The following is a 23,278-nucleotide window of genomic DNA, read 5'->3' as shown; positions in this document are numbered from 1 at the left end:
ATGGTAGATTAATATTTGGAGTTTGATGTGGATCAGAAGTATAGTTTAGAAATTAGAATACCACTTACAGATTAAAACTTTAACATAGTTACTGTCGTTTCCTAAAGGTCACTTTTTTTTCTGTTGGGAGATGTCCAAATATCTTTTCTTGTTAGTGACACACAGCCAGCCTTTATCTGCATGAGAGGCAGCTCTGTGGATTAAAGCTTGCTCACACTGTTCTGCACTGACATGGCTGAAAGAAAAGAATGTTGGTTAAATTAGGGAGGGCAGTGAAAAGGTGTAAAATGTACAGTTCAGTCATCCAGAGGATACCCCCCGCCAAAAAAAAAGTTTTCCAGCAGTATCAAAAATTGTATGCTGGTATGGAGGGTATTTCTTATCAATGGCCCTCTGGTTCCCATGGGAAACTCCCTTTTGTGGCCTCTAGAGGATCAGTGGTTGTGACTGTTGTAGTCTGGTCTCTTTACTCATTTTTTTTAGGGAGCCTTAGAATATTGATAAATAGTATCGAAAACATTTATGGTAAAAACAGTGCTTTTCTCTTTTTGTCTAGGTTAATGGTGTCAAATTTAAATTTGTGGTTAGAAGTAAAGTGTTGATTTGCAAAGTAAAATCATTCGTTTCCTAAAATTCATGTAAACTTTCCCCCATCAGTACTCTGGATGACATGTACAAGTGAAATGGATGTCTGACTCTTGCCCTCTCCTGACTACTCCCTCTTCTACACTTGACCTGGGAAGCTTTACTTTTCCTGAATATGGAGCTATTTTATCGGGAAAAATAGCTTTTGTTTCACGGAATACAAGTTTATGGGGCTGGGAGTGTAGCAGCACAGCAATTGGCTAGCACTGATGAGACCCTACATTTGATTGTAGTACTACAAAAACTGAAACCAGACAAACAAAAACTCCTTGAGGAATAAAACATTACTGCACCTAGATATCAAACTCTTCTGTCAAAAAACAAAAACAAAAAAACCCCAAAAAACCCTGTGTGGAAGTACTAATAGCAGAAAAACTGTTTAAATTTGATTTTGATTAAATAGATTTAAAAAATCATTCAGGCATAGAATAGGCTAAAAATTATCTTTACCTAGAAATTATTATTATGCAGTAATGTGAAATTCCTTTATTAAAATAATTAAACTACCACTTAAGCATATAGGGGAAATTCCATTAAAAATTGGAATATTAAAAATTAATAGTTATACCTGCTAATGTGTTCAATTTTAAATCAATTAAACCTTCATTTTTTGTTAAATTTATACCTTTATACTTAAAAAAATTTTTTTTTGTTTGTTTTTTTAAAACGGTCTCTCTCTAGTTCAGGCTGGCCTTGAACTCACTAAGTAGCCCTGGATGGCCTTGAACTTGCAGTGATCTTCCTGTCTTAGCCTCATCTTTATACTGTTTTCTATTTTCTCTATCCTTTTCTCAATAAATAAATATCATACACTTATGTTTAGCTTGAAGTAGGGCCTTAATAGAGGAGGAATACAGAACTATATTTCTTGAAATCTTACTCTCCCAAAGTTACCTTGATAATGTGATTTAACTGGCTGTGTGATCTTGGACAAAAATATCAAACATTTAATTTATCTTGTATGTCTGTAAAACAAATTACAGCTTGAGTATCCCTTTATCAGATAGTCAAACACCTGAAATGGTACATTTGCCATGATTCCACAAGTGGCAGATTTCACATCATAAAACTTTGTGCACAAATTATCAGAAGTATTGTTTAAGATTACCTTTAGGCTATGTGTATAGCTAAAACATAAGTGAATTTTGTATTTAGAATTGTGTCTTTTACCCAAGATATCTCATTACGTGTATGCAAATATTCCAAAATCTGGAAAATATAAGAACCAGAGCACATCTAGACACAAATATTTTGGGTAATAGATAGTTCATCTGTAATTAATTTACTCAGATTATTAATTTATATACATAATGTTTATAGTCTGTGTCTGTGGGGGGATTTATCATGGTCTGTGCCGAATTGCATATTAAGAAAAGATGTAACTTTTTAAAAAAGATCCAGTACTTATCCTCCCTTGTTTAGTGTGAAATAAAACATCTTATCCTGAGGAGGTGACAGTTTTAACTTTCTCCTGTCATCGCTCTTGAAAGTGTAACAGCCATAATAATATTTGTGTTGGGAAACTTTTCTGGCTCAATCTCCTTTTGTTACAGGATTATCGAGATGGGATTTGATTTCATTTATCATTGTAAATTGTTCTGTGAAACTTAATTTTATTGGGAAGTACTAGACATTGTGTAAATCAGTTCTCACTGTGGGGAGCCAGAGGCTTGTGGAAGCTGATATGTGTGTAAAATGGTGCAGTACACCGTTAAAAAACCTGTAACATGTTCTCAGAGCTTTGAGACAGTTGCCATGATGCTGAGAGTTCATATCTGTGTAGGGCATGGAAATCTGAAAACAATTGAATAAAATGATTCCTTTGCCTTTTAAAAAGTATAGAGACTAGATTCATATTTTCCTAACTTCATTTTTTTGTCTTAAATTTATTGGCACATTTTAGGTATACAGTACAGTTACATTCATCATTGGGATCTTGTACTTTTACATGATTTATCTTGATTCTCATTTTTCCCCATTCCCCAGCCTTACCTTCAGCCCCTCCACCTGTCCCCATTTACAAAAACATTGTTTTCATGTTTTTCCTTTTCACATATATCTTCTTTTCCCCTTTACCTTTTCCCTACCATTCCACTTCCTATACAGTTTTAGATCTTTTCTTCCTATTACACAACGTCAATTATACATTTTGATCCCTATTTACACTATTCAGTTTTTCACACCAGAGAAACTATTTGGTATTTACACATGTGACTTAGTAATTTCACTTGAGTATGTCCTCAATGTGTATACACTTAGTTATAAATATCTTAGTTTCTCATTCTTTATGGCTGAATACTACTCCACTTTATTAAAAAAAAAAAACAAACCACATCTATTTATCCAGTCTCCAGTTGATGGGCAAATGGGCTGTTTCCAAATTTTAGCTATTACAAACTCTGCTGCTATAAACATGGGTGAGCATATATCGCTGTGGTATGATTCTTTAATTCTTTTGGGAAGATACCCAAGCAGAGGAATAGCTAAATCAAATGGACTTCTAATCCTAGTTGTTTAAGGTGTCTCCATATTGATTTCCACAGTGGTTTTTTTCCCACCAACAATGGAGAAGGGTTCCTTTCTCCCCACAACCCTGCCAGCATTTGTCTTTGGTTGATTTTATGATAGCAGCCATTCTTACTGGGGTGAGGTGGAATCTCAGTGTTGTTTTCATCTTCATCTCTTGAATGATCAGTGATGTTGAATATTTTTTCATATGTTTACTTGCTGCTTTTACTTGTTTGTCTGAGAAATGTCTGTTCATTTCAAATGCCCATTTTTGAATTAGGTCTTTATATTTGGGGACTCTGATTTTTTTGAGTTCTTTATATGTTCTAGATGGTAGACCTTTGTCTGAGGAACATCTGGTAAAAATTTTTTCCCACATTGTGGGCTATCTCTTAGATTTGCTTGTGATTTTTCTGGCAGTGCGGAAGCTTTTTAAAAAGATGAGAACCCAATTGTTGATTCTTTGTGTTAGTTTCTGTACTACTAAGGATTTGTTCGTATGCCGATATCTTCCAAGAATTCTACCTAACTTATCTTCCAGCACATATAGTGTTTCTGTTTTAATATTTGATCTAATACACTTGGATTTTAGTTTAGTAAATGGAGAAAGATAGAGGTCTAGTTTTAATCTTTGACAAGTTGAAATCCAGTTTTTCCAACACCATTTATTTATTTATTTATTCTTCATTGAGTTTATTGGTACATTTTAGGTATACAATACAGTTACATTCATCATTGGGATCTTGTACCTTTACATGACAGGTCTTGGTTCTCATTTTTTTCCCCTTGTCCCTGCCCTCCCTTTACCCCTTCTCCCCTCCCCCTTTACCAACACTTCATTTCTACTTTTTCATTTTCTCATATCTTTCCCCCTATTAGCTTTCCCCTACCCTTCCCACTTTCCTATACCATTTATTAAAGAGGCTATCTTTCCTCCAGTGAGGGGGTTTGGTTCATTTATCAAAGGTGAGGTAGCTGAGTATATTAGAAGTTGTTTTTGCATCTTCTAAAGTGTTCCACTAATCCTCGGGTCTGTTTCTTTGCCCTGTACCATGCTGTTTTTATCACAGTGGCTTTGTAGTATAATTTCAAGTTGGAGATTGTTATGTTTCATTTTTAACCCATGGTCTGCAATATTCTAGAGCCATGTTTTGAATTTTAACCATCAAGGGGAAATAAAAAAACAGTGACTTTAAATGTTAACAATTTATTACAGTATAAAACACAATGCCATGAATCCCCTTCCATGTACCCCTGGTTCTCACCAAACACACTCATTCCATTATTCTTGCCACTTTGTGAAGCAGTTCATGGAAGTCTTCTTCTGCAAGTATCTTTATGAAGTATGGTGAAAAATAAAAATACCATGAAAGTGCTTCAGAGTACCATACAACAGAAAGGCAGACTTATAAAAACACTAGTGTGTCCTCATCCATCTTATACACTGTATCTGGCACTGTGCTACATCTGGCTCTTCCCAAAGTCAAAATGATCATGCATGGTAGTTTTGTATTGGTTGAGGACATAAGGCAGTCATATCTGAGCAATTAAAGGCACTCAAGAAAGAGCACTTCCATATCTGCTCATGAGAAAGTGGCAAAATGGTGGGATAAATCTGTTGTAAGGGGGGGTATTTTTAAGGGGATTAATAACATGTCTATTACTGTAATAATTTTCTAAAAAAAACTTAATCACACTTTTTATTATACTTTGTTTATGGATACATTTAGTTATCAGAAAGTCTTCAAAAATTTTATAGAGTCTGGGTTATACAATCCTTATTTGAGGCGAGAAATAACAAATGACTTTATGATTGATGTATTTATGTAATGTTCTTTGTGTATCATCGAGCTGTTCATTATCAACTTTGATTTTTTTGTTTCCATATACAAACCTGAGAGATTTCTTCCTGACCTAGTGTGGTGTAGGAATGATCCAGGGCTGGGAGGGTTCACACTTGTTTGTCCTCACTTCAGGCTTCTTGTATTATTTCCTGATACTTCCAGCATGAGAGTTAGACAGGCGTTTGAGATAATAGTTTGCCAGTCTTTGAACAGATGCTGCTTGACATATCTTTCTGCAGTTGCTAGAGCAAAGGCTGAGCCTGAAAAGAGGGAGGAGTAAGAACCACTGCCCCGCCCTGTGGCAGTGTCCCTGGCTTGCTTTCTGCCTGTACCCCTCTGGTGGACCACAGATGGTGCCGATGGTGACTCCCTCCATGGGGTTGTCGCACCCAGGCATCTGAACCAGAAAATTCTGGCTGTTTCTTTTCTGTAACCAGTGTGGAGATTGTTAGGTTTTAAAAATACCTCCATGAAAGTTAAAAGAGTAACTGCTTCTTTGTGTTTGCTTGTGAAGGTAAGGGGAAGGCCACGGAAGGCCATGGCTGTACTACTTCTATGGGGTTTTTGCTGCTTTTACTGGGGAGGGCGGTCTCTTTGAAACTTCATCATTTATAAATTAGCAGAATTTTGAGTCATTTAATATGATCATTATAAAAATCTTAAAAGGAGGAAACTACTGCAAGCCTTGAATGTTAGGTGTAAAATCAGTTTTCTAATAATAGGATAAAAAAGAGACTCAAGCACAACATATGTTGTGTCTTGGTGGAAGACACTAAAAGTAGTAGAACCATGTGTTCAAATCCATTTGGGCTTGGGATCCAAGCTAGGAATGAGAGAGAGTAAACACACTGATGGCCAGAAAACTTTTCTACCCAGATAGTACCCTTCCTTTGCCTATCAGGATTGTTCTATAAATGTGCATGTTTTTGTAAGGCACTGTTAGCAGTTTGCTTTACTTTTCTACTGCTGCAGAGGGGGAAGGAGCGGGAGGGTATGATTTTTGTTTCATTTACGAGCCAGAAAGTTGATATTTGGTTAGTTTGCCTTCAGTCTGTTTTATCACAGCTGTCTTGAGAGAGGTAAGATGAACGTGCTGACTTCAAGAAGGAGGCCTTAGTTTCTTATTGTAATCCTTTCATAGTAGTGTCATAGGACTTTTATCTTTTACTTGTTTGGACTCATGCGGAAGCTAACAGTAGTCTCTGATAGGCAAATACTATGTCTTTGACTGATGAAATGAAACAAGGTACAGGTTAAGGGACTGGTTCAAAATGATACAGCTAATAGGGCTACTGACTGGTGGCTGGCACTCTGTGATGCTGTGTTGCTCTTTTTTTTTCATCTCACTTCCTGTTACTGACTTTTTTTTTTTTTTTTTTTTTTTTTTTTTTTTTTTTGGTGCTTAGAACTAGGTTGTACATTCCACTGCATATAAACTGAGTGTTCTCTTGTGGGCCTGATTTACACCTTTTCAGTGTCTTACAACTCTGAACCAGAACTGTTAGGGACAAGGAAGTTCAACTGTCTGTATTAAGAGTGAAAGTGTATTAAGTGTATTTTAGGTTGAGTGTTTGAGACAGCCAGACTTTCAGTTTGAAAAGAAAACAGATGTCATGTTTAGGTGATGGGTGAGTTAAATATTAATTAAATCATTTCAATTGGAATAGAACACTGAGAGAATTATTATAGCAACTTCCTAAATTTAGTTTATAGACAACTCATTCTTGAAGAATGCTTTTTTTGAGAGTCTAGTTTAAAACTGACAGAAAAGTACATTAAATTGGTTACATGTGTACTGAGTCTAGAAGATGGTTCATTTTCTTTTATTATCACCTCTGCCAGATTTTCCAAACATTGCCATTAGCATTAATTTTCAAGCACAAGTACTACATCAGAATTATTTGAGGAGGTTTTGTGTCCAGAAGTTTCTTGGCATGCTGTTTGTAGTCAAGCAGAGAGGGCTGTATTTGAAAATGAGGCAGGAAATCTAGAACTGGCTTATCTCCTTCCCATTCCGTGAAGGGCTGCTTTGAATGTGTCCAGTAGTTTTGGAGTTCTGGATTTGTCTTCTGTTTTTGCTTTCTCTTGTATCAAATATTGGAGATATTTACTTTGAATATGTTTTGCTTTCACTTGTTACTGTTGACATTCAGAGGCGAAAATACTAGTGTTGTCTCATTATTTATGGAAGGCAAATATCAGAAATATTCAGTTGTTTCAGAGCCTTTGTTTCTGTGTTAAAGTTTAATTTTAGAAATGTGGTTGGGGAGGAATTAATGAAAAGCTAACAGTCACAATAAAGAAATCAGTTTTAATGTTCACTTCTTTAATTTTATTTGGTATTTTTAACATTTTGTGTCATGGAGAAGTGGATTTTTGGAGTAAATTTTATTGGTCTTACTAATTCGTTCTATTTTGGGGGTCCTTAGTGTAAGGAAGGCTGCTTCCCTCAATAAGAATGAGAAGTCTGATCCTTCCTGCTCAGATAACGGGGTTGCTAGAAGTGGTCCTCAGGTAGCCTTAGGAAGGAAAAGTAAAACCAGCACTCTGGTCATCCTGGAACTGATAATGGAAAAAAAATTTAGTTTCTGCTGCTTGCATTAGCCAGATGACCCCATTCACATTCATAGAAAGATTCCTAGAAAGATTTGAGAGTGGCTTCAGCTTTGCACAGTCAGCCTTTGTATAAAGCTGGTTAGGATGATGGACTGTCCAGTCTAGTGGTGCTAGAGCCAAGCAGCCTGAGTTCTTGAAAATAAGTTTCATGGGTTTTGTAGCCTTTGTTTTATTTCTGTACTTTTGCATTTGTTGGTGATTTATGTTCCCCTAAAAATATTTTCAAACATGGGGATTTGTCTGATTTGGAAACATTTGATGGTGTCTGTGATTTTTTTTTATGAGTTCTACAGGAAACTGTAACAGCCTCAGAGTTTACCTATTTTAAATTACCTATTTTAAATCTTACATGAGGAACTCCCACAACTTTTAAGTTCACCAGATTCCCTGGGTGCAGTGGTTGATAATACATATGTCTGGGTCCCAACCAAGACTTAAAAAGCTGATCATTTGGAGAGTGAGGCCAACTGAGTTCTATTTTAATGGCTGCCATACCTAGTCAAGTGATAACTCAATTTGAGGACTACTTTTTAGTGTTCCTTAATGATGCGCACTTGGCTAACCTCTGGTGCTAGATTTAAAAAAAAAAAGCTATGTGTAAATAACAAAATTTTCATTTGTGGGTTGCAACAAAATGTCTAGAATGATTAAGATTAATGTATTTTAAATTAATATAATGCTGGATTTACCTAAGAAATAATACATTTTTCCCTATCTCACAGACAGCTTTCTCATTTTCAGAGCATTTGTAGATCATTAAATACACTTACATTAACATAATTTGTAGATTATTTGGGGAATTTGCAGTATAGTTGTTCAGGACCTATCCATTTAAAATGTGTGTTTCATTGTATAGAGATTGGGGAATGAGTTATGTGGTACAACATGGTTGTCTTTCTTTAGATTACAAAAGTTACTCTTTAATTCAGTAAAAAATGTGTTTCATTTATAGGCTTCATACCACACCTGTGTCTCACCCTAGGTTAGTATCTGGGTATTTGAGCTTTCTATCCAGGGCATGGATAAATAATATTTGCTATATATTACCATAAGAACCCACGTGTCTCATACTATAAATATTTTTTAAGAATACATTTGGTGTACATAGCCTAAATTTAGGAACCTTTTGACCTGTACACTGAATTTACCAAAAGGCTTAGAATATTTTGTTCTGCTCATATTTGAAAAGTGGATTAATGAGAAACTGTCATAATCAAGGATTTGTTGTTGTTGTATGATTTTTTTTTTGTATTCTCCATAAACTCATGTCTCAGGAAAATTGTGAAATTTGCACTGTCTGCAAAGTACTCTGGCCCACAAAGTCAAGTAGGCTGTGAAGGTGGGGGTAAAAACACACCTCTCACCTTTGTTCTGTGTTCTTTGAGTATTAAAGCGCATTGATCCACCAAGTGGTAAAGGGGATACTATTTGGAAGTTTAATTACAGCCACTGAGTGTTATTGATGCTATCAGACTCAGGGAAAGGGCCTGGTGCCAGATCATTCAGTGTAATTAAATACTACCACAGTACAGATTCTCAAGGTAAAGTGAGGCATTCTGCAGATCTGAAGCAAGAGATCACTTTATCTTGGAACAAAGACAAGGGTGATGGTTTCCTTCATCACTGTCCTATTTTAGATTTCTGTGGGAGTCCTATAAATGGCAGTGATATGGTGTCTTTATTGTGTACTATAATGATAGTCATGTTTTTCTTAAAACCCCTCCTTAAAATCTTTACGAGTGTCACACAGAGGATTGTAGGAATACGTAATTATTTTTTTGCTATAACTGTTTGGGGAAATATACAGCTCAGGTGTCTAATAGATATTTGGAGAATGAAGGATAGTCTTTGAATGAGACTATTAGTCTTGCAAATCACTTCATTAAAAAAAGTTTTCCCTGTGGTTATTCTTTAGTGTCTAATGATACTGAAGGAGAAATATCTTGGTAGATTTAAATTCACAAAACAGTAATGTTTCAGGGGTTATCCCTTATGTGATGAATACGTTTTTTATAGTTGTATAATTTATATCCTCTACAAAGTACCTGTAGGTAGAACTTCCTTTGGCACTGTGAAGAAGGCTTACAATATTTCTGCTGTCCCTTCTCCCATCGTTTACCGTATATTTAGGTAGATGTGTGTAGCACACACACTTTAAAAGTTATTCATGTCCATCATACATGTGCTGTTTTTCTCTCCTTCCCATCTCCCTCACCCTGCAAAGGGCAAGGATAAACAAACGTAAAATTACAAAAGATAAAGGTATTTAACTGCAATGTTTTGAGTATATAATTATGGCTATGCAGTCTTGGACAGGGAATATCTGTAAGTCGTTAAATAAAAGCTTAATTCTCCAACTATCTGAGTGCCTAGTATGTAGCAGTCAGCATTGCTACATGTATGAACAAATGGTGAAGAAGACTCAGTAGTTTTGTCCTTGATGTCATTGTGCAGTAAGGGAGACAGCACCTTATGTGACTATATTATTTCACAGTAAGGTAGGCACTTGCAAAGTACAGTAGAAATGGGTGTGTCACAGGCTGTCTGGAGGCCCTGTGATGATTTGAATTGATAGGATTTTGTAAAACATTTTATCAGGCAAAGAAAGGAAACTATTACAAATGGAGGAATGTCTCATCCAAATGGATAGAGACCTTTATGTGATGTACCTTTTGGAAGAAAATTAGATTTTAAAACTATACATGTTCCAGAAAATAACCTTCTACAAAAATGATTGGTAAACAATTTGATTAAGTCTAAAATGGACCCCCTTGTCTTACATTTATCCCCTTGTAGGGAAGACCCAATTTATTGAGAAATTGCAAGAATAGATTTTGTATAGATTAATTCATTTCTTCATAGAAAATACTTGCTTTGTTCTCCAAAGATCCATGGTGACCTCTGGGACTCATTTTAGGTATTTTCAAATGGAACCAAGATGAAGCTCCCTTGTGCAGTATTTATTACACACACACAGAGAGGATCATTATATTTTCATTAGTGTATATGTAAGTAGGTCAGAGAAGACTTGGCTATGTAAAATGTTGTAGTGAAGCAGTTTTTCTTCTTGTAGAACAAAAGGAAACTTACTATAGATGGTGTTACATTGAGCTTTTGACTACTGCACTGATTTTGAATATTCTCCTCACCTAGGTTATGATGGGCAAAGTGCTGATATGCTCTTCTTTCTTACATTTCTGTCAGATGACTCCTTACCTTTTTTTTTCTTTTTATTGAGTTTATTGGTACATTCTAGGTATACAGTACAGTTACATTCATTACTGGGATCTTGTACCTTTACATGACAGGTCTTGGTTCTCATTTATTTCCCCTTGTCTCTGCCCTTCCTTCACCCCCTCCTCCCCTCCCCATTTACAAACTCTTCTTTTCGATTTTTTCATTTTCTCATATTTTTTTCTTTTCCCTTATTTCCTTTCCACTACCCTTCCCACTTTCCCTACACCTTTAGCCCTTTTCTTCCTATTTCACATTGTAAATTGTCCCATTAGGATATTGAGTACTATTACAGTTTTTCACACCAGAGAAACTATTCGATATTTACACATGTGTGACTTATTTATTTCACTTAGGAATATATCCTCAAAATATATCCATTTTCCTATGAATGACTCTAATTTCTCATTCTTTATGGCTGAGTAGTATTCCATTTTATAGAAAAACCACATCTTCTTTACCCAGTTTCCAACTGATAGGCAAATGGGCTGTTTCCAAGTTTTAGCTACTACAAACTGTGCTGGCTATAAACATAGGTGTGCATATATTAATGGTATGATTCTTTTAATTCTTTTGGGAAGATACTCAGCAGAGGGATGGCTGGGCCAAATGGAACCTATAGTCCCAGCTCTTTGAGGTATCTCCATATTGATTCCCATAGTGGTCCTCCTTACCTTTTGGCTGTCATTCCTCTGCTCATGTAAACTTCTCCTGACACCTAAGGATTCTATAATCTGCCTCCAACTCACCATTTCCATGTTGACAGTGTCCTATAGAAATCTTTACTCTGCTCAGTTGGACTCTGTATCTTTCAATACTCAGGTCTAATTCCTGCCTACTCTCCTTACGTAATTATATTCTTACACTGTCCTGCATATACCTTGTGCTTGTGCGGCAGGCAGCAGAACCACTGAGCTAATTCCCCAATCCCCGTAATTCTTTTGGGCCATCAAAACACCAATTTTTCCACTGCACATTACCTTTCTCTCCTTTTTAGTTGTATGATGTCCGAGGGAAAAAGAATCCCTGTCTCCAGAGTACCTTACAGAATGTGTATGTTTTTATTTGTAACTAAAACAGGCACTTTCTATATATTACTTAACAATTGGAGACTTGCCATATGTGCTCAAAGATGGAAAAAGTCACAATTTAAGTACAGTGAAAAGTGAAACTTTCTGGAAATTTTTGTTTTGGTTTTTAACCATCTTTAACTTCGGATGGATGGTTCAAATGCCTCTTCCTGGTAGGCTTTATTGTACATTGAAGATAGGGTCAAGTGAAGAGTATATAAAAGATGCACCTTCTTTTCCTTTTCTACAAAAGATGAAGATTTAACTAAGGCTAACTTTTTTCTTTGTAAACTAAAACTCAATATTCAGGTTTAATTGCACTGTTGGCACTTTGCGATAAGTAAGTAGGTTTTGAGTTGCAGTTTGGGCACTCGTCTCTGAAAGATTCACCATCACTGCCCTAGGATGTTCACTTCACCAAAATTGGCCTGATAAGAACTTTTCTCTTTTTCTACACATTATCAACCAGTACTAGTTGACTGTTATTTTTAAACAGCTCATTAATTATACTATCCAGTGTGTTCTTTGACTTATCTCATCATTTTATTCTAGTGATGATGACTTAGACATGTCAGATATTCAGATACTACACAAATCGCATCTTAAATAATTTTTGGAAATTGCATTGCAACAGTGATCTTGATACTTTGGCTTCTGTTGGAGATGTGTTCTGGTCAAGTTTCAGGATCCCAAAAGAACCCTTAAGAAGCCATTACTGGAAAATGGCTCTCTAAGAATTGGATGAGTACATCTATTTTTCTATAAAACAGTGTGTAGCCTGTACTGTTTCCAAGGAAGCATAAAAAGCCAGGTTGTTTGGAATGATAATACAACTTCTAATCATCTTGACTGATAGCTACTTCAGAAATAGCTCCTGTACAAGGACAAAGAATATATCCACTTGCTAAATGTTGGAGTACCTATTTGGTGGGTGAGACTATAAATAGGCATACATTTAAGAATTAATTTCTACTATCTAGAAGCGTAAAACCTAAGATTGTTCTTTATGTCTCTCCATAGTATATTTACAGGAAATGTCTGAAGTGAAATTATACATTATTACCTGCCGGAGTTAGCCACCCCAGTTTTATTTTTGTTTATTGGAAAATTGTACTGAATCATTAGGTAACTGTTTATGTGACTTGTAACCCATCCTACATGCAGTAACATACACATACTTCTAATCAGGAAGCAATCATTATTCTGTGAAGTCTGTTATTTCTTTTACTGTCTCTCAAAAAGTTTCTTTTTCCTTTTTCTTTTTCTCACTTTAATTTACTGGGTTTAAGCTCTCAGATCTATAAAAGAGGGAACTAGGAGATGGGAGGACTTAATATATCCTAGCTTGATTGGAGAAATTAAGTTAGGCTTTTCTGTTGTCCCACGTAAAGATTCTGCATGCTGACCTTGCTTGACGTAAGACAGACTCTTCCACACATTCATTTGCCATCACCTTACAAAACCAAATATTCAGGAATCGATTTCAGTAATAATTGCTATTGACATGGACGATGCCTTGTCTCTAATCTTGGAACTGTTTTTCTGTTACAGTGCATACATAGTCCTTATGCTAAATTTTCATCTCTCTTTACTTATTTGACCTCAAAGAAAATAATATATGAGTTTTTCTTCTATAAGTTGGGGGTGATATAATATACAATTTCTTAATGCGGAAATACCTACGAGTTTTGAAAATATTTGTGTTCCCTCTAAGTTGCCTTTAAAGAATATATTTACCATAACCTCCCCCATATGTTTTTGCCAAAACAAGACATCCTTGTTAAGACAAGTGCCTGCAACTGCCAAGGACAAACGACAACAAAAGGACAGAAATACCAGCTATCATACTTTCATAAAGTAAAGATATCTTTCAGCCTGAGTCCTCGTTTAACTGATACACGTGGATGAAACATTTGGGTAGCACTTAATAAACCCTGCTCATTGTTTTTGTTTGTTTGTTTTTTTGGTACCGATGATCAAATTCGGATCCTTGTGCTTGTGAGGCAGGTGCCAGAACCACTGAGCTAAATCACTGGCCCTCAGTGTAGTTATTTTAGAGGCTGAGTTTAAGACATACAAAAGGAAATCTCATTTATTACATCTGCATGTTTTGATTATTAATATAAATCTTAAACCAATATATTTTTGTTTTTCTGTGGCTATTCAGTAATTTTAGTGTTTAGATGTCACATAATCAGCTGTTATTGGTACATCACTTAACTTACCTTCATCTTTAAGTTGAAGCTGAGATCATTTTAAATTGCCTGGATTTAATGATGTTACTCTGAAGCTTGAAAATGATGTGAGTTTAAGAAATCTCCTTAGTATAAATAGCCAGTTGCTGTCTTCCTCTTTTTTTTTTTTTTAAAGTCATGCCACTTTTCAAAAAGGCAGAAATACTTAATATAAAAAGTTCTATTACAGGTATATTTTAATTGATGTAAACAACTAGAGGTAAGATTTTTAGTTTTTCTCTCTAGTTATTCTATTTACCATCTTCCCAATATTGGATTATTCTCAAATATCTCTCCAGTAAATTAAACATCATTGGTAGAAGACACACTAACTGTTCTAATGCTTGTTTTGATATGCTTCATATTTCTTTATAATATAAGAAAATGTTTTATTCAGCAAAGCTAAGCTTTGTATCTTCTTACAGTATCTTTTCCAGCATCTCCTTAGAAGTATCTGTTCTTTCTCCCAGTAACTCATTTTGCTTGTTACTGGAGATTTCACAGGTTGTATTTCAGTGACTGGTATAATAGAGAGCATGTGGAGAGAGTCAACACTCCTGAATCCTACACACAGCTCTTTTTCTCTGTGTCTCTGGATGAATCACTTTGCCTTTCTGTGCCTCTGTATTCCTCTTTTTAAAATACATATAAAGAAATTGAACGAAGACCCTCTCTACTCAGCCTTTATTATTCCTTTTTTACCTGCTACAGTACTTGGGACTGATTGCTTGTGCTGCTAGTCAAGTGCTCTACCTTTGAGCTGCATCCATAGCCCTTTTTATTTTAAGTCAAAGTCTCACCAAGTTGCCTGAGCTGGCCTCCAGCTTGTTAGCCTCGTTCCTCAACTTCCTAAGAATTTGTGATTACAAGTGTTCATCATCATACTAGATAACAGCATATCATCCTATTGAAGATCACGTTTACTGTAGGGACTGCCCCCTATTTGACAGATGACACTTAAACTGAAAATTCTATTAAATATTTTAAATATTATCTTGGGCACAAAGTGCCCAATTTTTGGTGTTATGTATCAGATTGTGGCTTCTCTTTCTTTACTTTCAACCAAGAGAACTCTTTGTAACTTATATATATATGTGATCTTTATTTACAGTATGTGGTAGGAGCCAAGTTGTATAGAGTACATTGATAACAAAATTTATTTCAAGGGGTTAAGCCCGTCCTACGTAGTGTAATATTGAGTCAGCCAATATTTCAGAAAACAATGCATATAATGTAGTGTGGGTACAGAGAAGAGGTACCTAACTCAGACTACAGTGGACAGGAGTGATGAATATGGACTTTAGGGTCTAGGTGATGGCCACATAAAGTCTGAAATAACTGAAATTTATATGAGTAGAAGCAGAACTTTATATTAACTGAGGGAAGTGACAGAACATGAAGCCTTGGAAAAACTACTGAAAGTTATATGTTCTCACAAAGAAAAGGTAGACAGTGCCTTGAGCATAAATGATTCAGAAATTTAATCTTAAATCATTAGGGAGTCCTTGAGGGGTTCTGAGTGGAGAGTAACACCATAAAATGTCTCTGAACTTCTCATCTGAGTTAAAGCAATCATAATTTAGTCTTAGAACCAAACTTTTGAGGTTCCATGTATACTTTTCATTGACACAACTTTTCTTTTTTTTTTTTCCAGCTTTAGACACAGCTTTTCAAGTTCTGTATTTTAGAATATCAGAGATAAGTGCCCTAATCTGTTAATGCCTTTTATAAGCCCTCCTTTTAGATGTGGTTATTTCTTTTAGCTCTAACATGTTTGCTGACGATAAACTTTGATTTCTTAACTTGCTCTCAGGCCGAGTAAGTTCACTTGTAACAATTGTGAAAAAATGCACTTCGTTATTGCAAACTTAATCTTGGATTGTGACATACATAAGCCCTGAAGTGTGTTTGAGATCTTTTGTTGATGGGATTTGCATTTGGAAGCATATCTAAGTACATTTCTTCCTTTCAGATGAATTTTAAGGTCTGTGACCCAAACTGTGCTTTCCTATTGAGTTCTTCTTAGAAGGTCTAGTGTAGTTAGCTGTGTGTGTAGTTGTGATGCTGTCACAAGAATTTTGTTACTCCTTACTGGAGCTAGAGCTAACTTTTAACTAGTAGTTGTAGCATCATTTTTTAAATAGACTCTCAAGACATCATTTTTATATGAACAGCAATTAACTTGGTGTTTAAATAGACTTAACTATGACCTTGTTCCCTTCTTTTAGCTGCAGAGATTGAAGATTTTTCCAAAAAAGTTTAAAATGACAAGTATCTAATTTTCGGATTTAATGTTTATGATCCTGGGTCAGTAATTGACAAGTGATAGAAGTTTTTCAGTGGTGATCTTGTCAGTGGATGACTTTCCAAAAGTTCTTTGTTTTAAAAAAGAAGTAATTCCTTTGTTCATTCATGAACCTCACCATTTTAATCTGTTAATGTGCACTATCATTGATCTTTCCTTTGATGAATCAGAGAAATGAAAGCAGTTATGTTTTGGGACAAAAGCATTCAGAATGGACTTCTGTTGAAAGTAATGTATTGGAGTATTAACCTTTACATTTAATAAAGTGATAGTTCTTATTCATAGATGTTTTCATTTCTTTTAGTTGTGTTTTAATGTTTTGATAGCCCACTCAGTATACGTGTTACTTATCTCTGCATGTTTAATACATGTAATTAGTTTTAGCTGTTGCTGAAGAAATGAATTTTTAATTACAAGGAATATATTGTGTTTCAAACTATTCCATTTTTGTGACCCCATTACTTTGACAAATCTATTTTATTCTCTATTTTGTCCAGTGTAATATCATTTGTGAAAAACAATTTGAGAAGCCATTGGCTGGAATATTTATTTGCCTATTATTTCTAGCTGCTTCCCATTCTCTCCCTTCAACTAATACCAGATTGCTTGCCTTAGTTTATTATATCACTCATAGGGTTATGAGAACTTCCAGAATAAACCTGAGCTTTAAATTGCTATCTTTGGAGCAGAGTGGTATTCAGTTTTGTACTCCCTGTATCATCTTTAAATACTTAAATTACAGACTCTCTGACTGCCTCTTAAATTAGATCCTTCACTTAGTAGTTTTGACATTTCATAACCTTGCTCCTCAGGCATTAAATATTCACCTGTTTAAATGGCATTGGAATTTTAGAATTCAAACCCATATATTAATGCAGTGAATGCAGATTGGAGAACAACTTGCACTTGGTGAAATAAGACACTATTTTGACCCCATGAGGATTCTGAGAGTTGATTGTATTGAAGTGTTTCTAATACTTCATAAGAGCAAACTCTTTCTTGGGTCTTTTCCAAGGGAATTTAGTTCTGGGAACCACAGAAGTATTTAACACTTTGAAACTAAACATATCCCTATGTAATTCTCCAAGTGGGTATTAAAACAAGGCATCTATGCAAACTCCAAATCCATAGAAAAATCAGAATAAAGAAAGGTTACTGATAATTATTAGATGCAAAATTTGTCCTGATAATTGATTTACATCTCCAAAGTGCAAATCCTTATCCCACTGCAAGTCTTTTTCTTACTTTGGTCTAAAAAACCTTTTCTATTTATAATCCTTTGAGATAGAGAAAGAAATGTTCTCCTTTTCCTGGAAGAGAGGATGTTGATCACAGGGACGTCCTTGAAAGAGCAGAGGAAGGGAAGCTGCGTGAATCCTAAGAAACAAAGGTGTAGGTATGGGACCTGGCAAATTAGTCTGGGATGAGGGGTAGGATTGGCACCCTTACTTACACTTGGAGTGGGGAGGGAGTGAGATTGCTTATTTCTAAGAATTAGTCCAAAATAAAACTGATTTTAATTAGGATGTGCAATTTCTGCAGTGAGTTTCAGTTAGTGACTGCTCTTCTTAGGAAAAGCGATTGTCAGAAATGGTAGTGGAAAGTGAAATAAAATAAATTCAGACTAATTTTTAGTGATACCTATTTACTATCTACTGTCAGTTTGTGTGTGTGTGTGTGTGTGTGTGTGTGTGTGTGTATTTTCCATACTTAGAAGTGAACTGATAGGTAGTTACCATAGTTTGGTACTGTGGAAAGAAAGCTAGACCAGGAGACAATGGACATGGATTGTGGAAGATCAGAGTCTGCATTCAGAATTCAGCTCTGCTTGTGTATAGCCAATGTGATTCACCTTGTCTTTGCCTATTTTCCGAGCTATAAATTATTTCATGTAAATCCTGTCACCTCTCAGGGTTGTTGTAAAGCATAAACAGATACTGTATTTGACAGTGCTTTGTCAGTGACAAAGCCTCAGTTCATTATTACATAGTTTTGTTTACCATCATGAGTTTATGTACAGTCCTGTCATCTCCACCCTGCCTTTGTAATGGAGATGAGATCTTTGAAAAGTTACTGAGAAATGCCATTTGAGGAAGATTTGTCTTGGAGCTTTTTTAGTGTTGCTGGGACTTGAAGCAATGTGAAATGAAAACTGGTTGTTGGTGGGGTAGGGCGTAAGTGATCCAAGTATATTTGCAAAGCATTTTATGTAAGCAGTAAATACAAACTTTTTTCCGAATATATTTTGGGTTAACTTTTAATACATTCTAGCCACAGTAATCTGAAATGCACAAAGCAGTGAATGTCACTGCATGAGTAAATTATTCTGGAACACTGTGGTGGACTCAGGTTACTCTAGCTATTAACAATTTGGTTATTTACAAACATGTTCAGAAGCATGTAGAGATAAATAATGTTTATAATTCTGTTGCCTAAATTTTTAGACTCTGCTAAGCATTTCATATGCATTTAGGGCTTTTATCTAGATGTCCGTCAGGAGTCTCATTTCTTACAGATGGGGATTTGGGGAAATGATTGGATTATAGGGGTTTATGGCTGATTTGCTGTTAGAAGGTAGGACTTGGTCAGAAGTGGCCGATCACTGGGGTGTGGTGTGGAAGGCTCTATCTCCCTCCTTGGTGCCTCTTTTGACATTATCTCTAGTTCCTGGATGCCACGATGTGAGCTGCCATGCCTCTCTGTTATGCCCCCTACCTCGGAGCCATCAGACTATGGACTGAAACTTCTACAAACTGAGCCACAATAAATCTTTCTTCCTTTAAATTGTGGGTGTTGGATTGTGTCAAAGTAGTGAGAAAAGCAACTAAGACAATGTGGATTAAGTATCATTTTATAATTCCTAAAAACAATATAAAGAAGGTACTATCATGTGGTATAATAGGCTTAAAAAGTTTTTGTTCCAGGTTCAGAGTCCATAATGAATTGAAGCGAGCTTTGAGCCCAGGTACTCTTGACTGGAAAGTCACCATCTTAACCACTGTTATATGGCCTTGTACCATGCTGCATCATAGGATAGTAGAGGCTGCCTGTCATCCTCTGCTACTTGCTTTACCAGTCACTGGAAGTTAGCCTCCTTTGAGAATGTGTAGATGTTGTCCTGTGGCCTTCCTTCTGTAACCACAGAAAGCGACTCTTCACACTGGGGATACTTGAGTTACGTGATCTGGAGCTGAGGGACAGCTGTCTCACTGAGAATGTCCTGCTAAATGCCCTGGACTTTCAGATATGGATATGGGTCCCAAATGGTGGAGGTTTTAGCTTCCTTAAATAATTGAGACTTGTAGACTACAAAAGAAATTGAGTATTCATTTATTCATAGCATTGAATCCTTATATAACTCAGTGGCTGTGTGGTTAAACAGTTGTAGCAGTCCCAACACTCAATCCTTTAAATTATGTTGGTCATGTGAGAGTTTCCTTTATTTCTTCTTTTGCACCTGTAGTTCCCAGTCTGCATTATTCTTCAGTGCCTATGGATAGAGAAAACCAGAGTTGTATAAGAATAGTTATTTATCTTTTCACTACTCTTCCAGATTCCTTCTTTCTGTAGGACAGGACAGCACCGATGTGACTTTGTAGCAATAACTGCATTTTAACTTTCTAATAAACTAGTTGAATACCCGGTAGGAGGACTGAATGTAACAGTGGTGAGGCAAGAGTGAAAGATAATAAGAACTCCAGATAGTAGTACAAAACTGACTTTTGTTTTGGAGAGTTAAAAAATAATAATGCAGTGACAGAGTTGTGGGCAGAATTTAAAAGAAAAATAATGTTCCATGTTAAGTTTCCTCTCTATTAGTGTTGGTTGGAAAAGATTTTTTTCTTGGATGATAAACTAGATTAAAAGTGAATACTAATGGATAAACAGAGCAGTCAGAAGTAATCACCTTACGGTACCCTAGCTATTCAGTTCTAGAGTTAGACTCAGTAGCCTTCTTATGAATGATGTGGAAAGTGGACTATATTACAGAATTTCTGTTCTTTCAGCCAGCTAGTCCAGAAGAGCTCACAGTTTAAAAAAATATTGTGGTCAGGAATAGCTCATGAGATTCACAGCTCTCTAAATATTGGCTGAGATAGGTTATGAGCAAAGTGGGTATTGATTGCAATTTGGTTCAGAGATATAGAAGACTTGAACTGTTCTTTAAATGCTGTGTGGTCCAGTAAGCTGTTACGGACCTTCAGAATCCAATGGGTTATTCGGTACCTAGACCTTACTGATGAGTGCCTTAGCATCTGTCATGTCCTAGACTTGGACTAGAAGCTTGGGAGACATGAATACTGTTGATTTTAAGTACAGACTCACTGTCTGTGATCCTTACAGAATTTTGGGTACTATAGTTCAAAGATAAGAAACTTTAAGATTTGTAGAGAAGAAAATTGATAAGGGAATGGGGGTATACTCATGTATATAAACTTATGGAAATTTATGAGAGAAAGTTATTTTGGAATTAACTAAAAGGACACACTTAACTGATAAAGGGTGAATAGTTAGAAATCTGGCATTAGTAGTGCTAGAGATGAGAAAGGATGGAAAAGAAGTCATAAAAACGTGCCCAGTGAATTAAGTTTAAGCTCAGAATGATTGTTCCCCAGGGTTGGCAGCACTGAGGAAAACTGTCACTCCTGAGTGGTGCTGTGCTATATGCAATCTGGTCTGTTTGAGAATTTATAAACCCTCTAGGAGAAAATGCCTTCACCGCTCCACCCAGGAGAATGGCTTTTCTCATTTATCTAGAACTTCCTCAGAAATGAATAAAGCGTTTAATACCAGGTTTACACTGGTATCAGTGTTAAAGGCTCCTTATAGAAAAGCTAGTGAGCTGGTCTTACCAGTTTCTGAGAGGAGGTGATTGAGTGTGCATGTGTACTTAATTGTATTCCCCTTTTCCAGGTTTCCTATGCTCGCCCAAGTTCAGCTTCTATCAGAGATGCAAACTTATATGTCAGTGGTCTTCCAAAGACAATGACCCAGAAAGAGTTGGAACAGCTGTTTTCACAATATGGACGCATTATTACTTCTCGAATTCTTGTTGACCAGGTTACTGGTAAGTAGGCAGTGGTTCTGGACAGTCACAACACGCTTTGACTGGAAGATTGTGAAATACTCTGTCTTTCTACACTGCAGTCTTGCCTCTGTAACACATCAAAGTATATGTGGGCCAGAAAATGCAATTTTCTGCTGAAATTCTTCATAAATATGCATGGACAAAAGTAGATTATGGAGTGTAGTGAGCAAACTCGAATCATTTCCAACCTGAAGGTATAGGTTTGAAGCCTGTTTTCATGGCTTATAATAAATTTATAGGTGCCATAATCTTCATTTTCAGGCCTCTGTGCAAAAAACCCTATCTTCTTTATAAAGTACTAATAAACAGTCTTATTTTTGAAAAAAGCAAAATTTAACGCAGCAGTATGCAGCTGGTTCTTCAAGGGAAGATTACACTACATCCACAGTAGTACTTGCTGCTGAAGTTGTTTTCCAGTTCCATGCTGTGTTGTTTAGGCATATATTAAAGTACATAATTTTTTAAATGTTAAAAATTTATTTTATGCCTCACATAACCTTTAACCAAATTAAAACAAAAAGAATATAATATTTATTAAAAATTTTTTTTGTGTGGGAGAACTTCTGCCAAAGCTTTCAGTTAAAGGAAAACTGTCAATATAGGTTTGACTGGATTTTTAAAACAGATACATTTTTCTGTTATAAAAGTGGTACTCTTTTAGAAACAGTTTTAAAATAGAAAAATATGGTAAGGAAGTAGAAAAATCACCTGCAGTGCCATATTCCCAAGCAGTCACATTGAGATTTTATAGATTGCATTGTGTGAATTTTTAATAAAAGAACACAACACATTAACCCTAGAATAACATTTGACCAAGTTTAAAATTTTCAAATGTAGATTAATTTAGTTGATCTGAATTTGATCAGAGTTGTTTCCCTCTGTGTATTATTGATTAACTTCATAGAAGAAGTTCTAGAAAGAGAGTTCTAGGAAGAGAGGTATCTTACCACTATATACATACCTGGAAGAATGGCCTATAGATTTTGTTGCCATGAGAAAAGTTAGTTAAGCGAGGGTACATAAAATATGGTTTTAGCTACATTATTTATTTCATAATCTTCTTCATGCATCTATCACACTTAATTAGATCACACAGTTAACAAATAAAATTAAATTAAATTAAATAACAAATAAAATTAAATAGAAACTCAGGGTCAGGGATTTAGCTCAGTGGTTTGCCACCTGCCTCGCAAGCACAAGGACCCGTGAGTTCGATCCCCAGTTCCAAAAAAAAAAAAAAAGAGAAACCCTAATCTAGATAAAATTTGTTCAAAGCAATGAAATGCTTTTATTTTAATTATATCATTCAACTTTTTAAATCCATTTATTCTTGCGGAGAACTTGGTGAACTGAGAGTAGACTTCATCTGTGATACAGAAAGGCCATCTCATCTCTTAACTGGCAGTCTGTCCTGAGCGTGTGGAATCATGGGTGGACTTAGCCTACCACCTTGTTGTTTAGTTATTCTCGAATATGTTCCTGCACTCTGCAGTGTTAGCACCCCTTTAGAGCCTTCCTAGACTTGCATATTCCTGGAGCCCACGCACAACCTGCACAGTAAAATTCCGAGGGGGGTGCATTTTTACTTTCAGGTTATTTTGATGCACACTCAAGTTTTAGGATTACTCTTTTGGGTGACGCATTGTGTAGAGGCCATTTCATCAATCTAATGCTTCCCTAATTTAACAGCTAAGTCTTAGGGATTAGTAGCTTTTAATGGAGCTAATAGATAA

General features: G+C 35.8%; 1 protein-coding gene across 21 annotated transcripts in view; it reads left to right on the top strand.

Moving 5' to 3' along the window:
* Positions 1-23,278, top strand: part of Elavl2 (ELAV like RNA binding protein 2) — a 168,747-nt gene that overhangs the window by 133,188 nt on the left and 12,281 nt on the right. For all 21 annotated transcript variants that reach the window (XM_010626989.2, XM_010627000.2, XM_033759156.1 and 18 more), the window contains one exon: positions 21,371-21,524. In XM_010626989.2, the coding sequence (XP_010625291.1) occupies positions 21,371-21,524 (154 nt within the window). The remainder of the gene's footprint in view (positions 1-21,370; positions 21,525-23,278) is intronic.

This window comes from Fukomys damarensis, unplaced genomic scaffold (genome assembly GCF_012274545.1).
Source record: "Fukomys damarensis isolate Sample0158 unplaced genomic scaffold, DMR_v1.0_HiC HiC_scaffold_36, whole genome shotgun sequence".
NCBI classification, from domain to species: Eukaryota; Metazoa; Chordata; class Mammalia; order Rodentia; family Bathyergidae; genus Fukomys; species Fukomys damarensis.
This window is presented reverse-complemented; position numbering and strand designations above follow the sequence as displayed.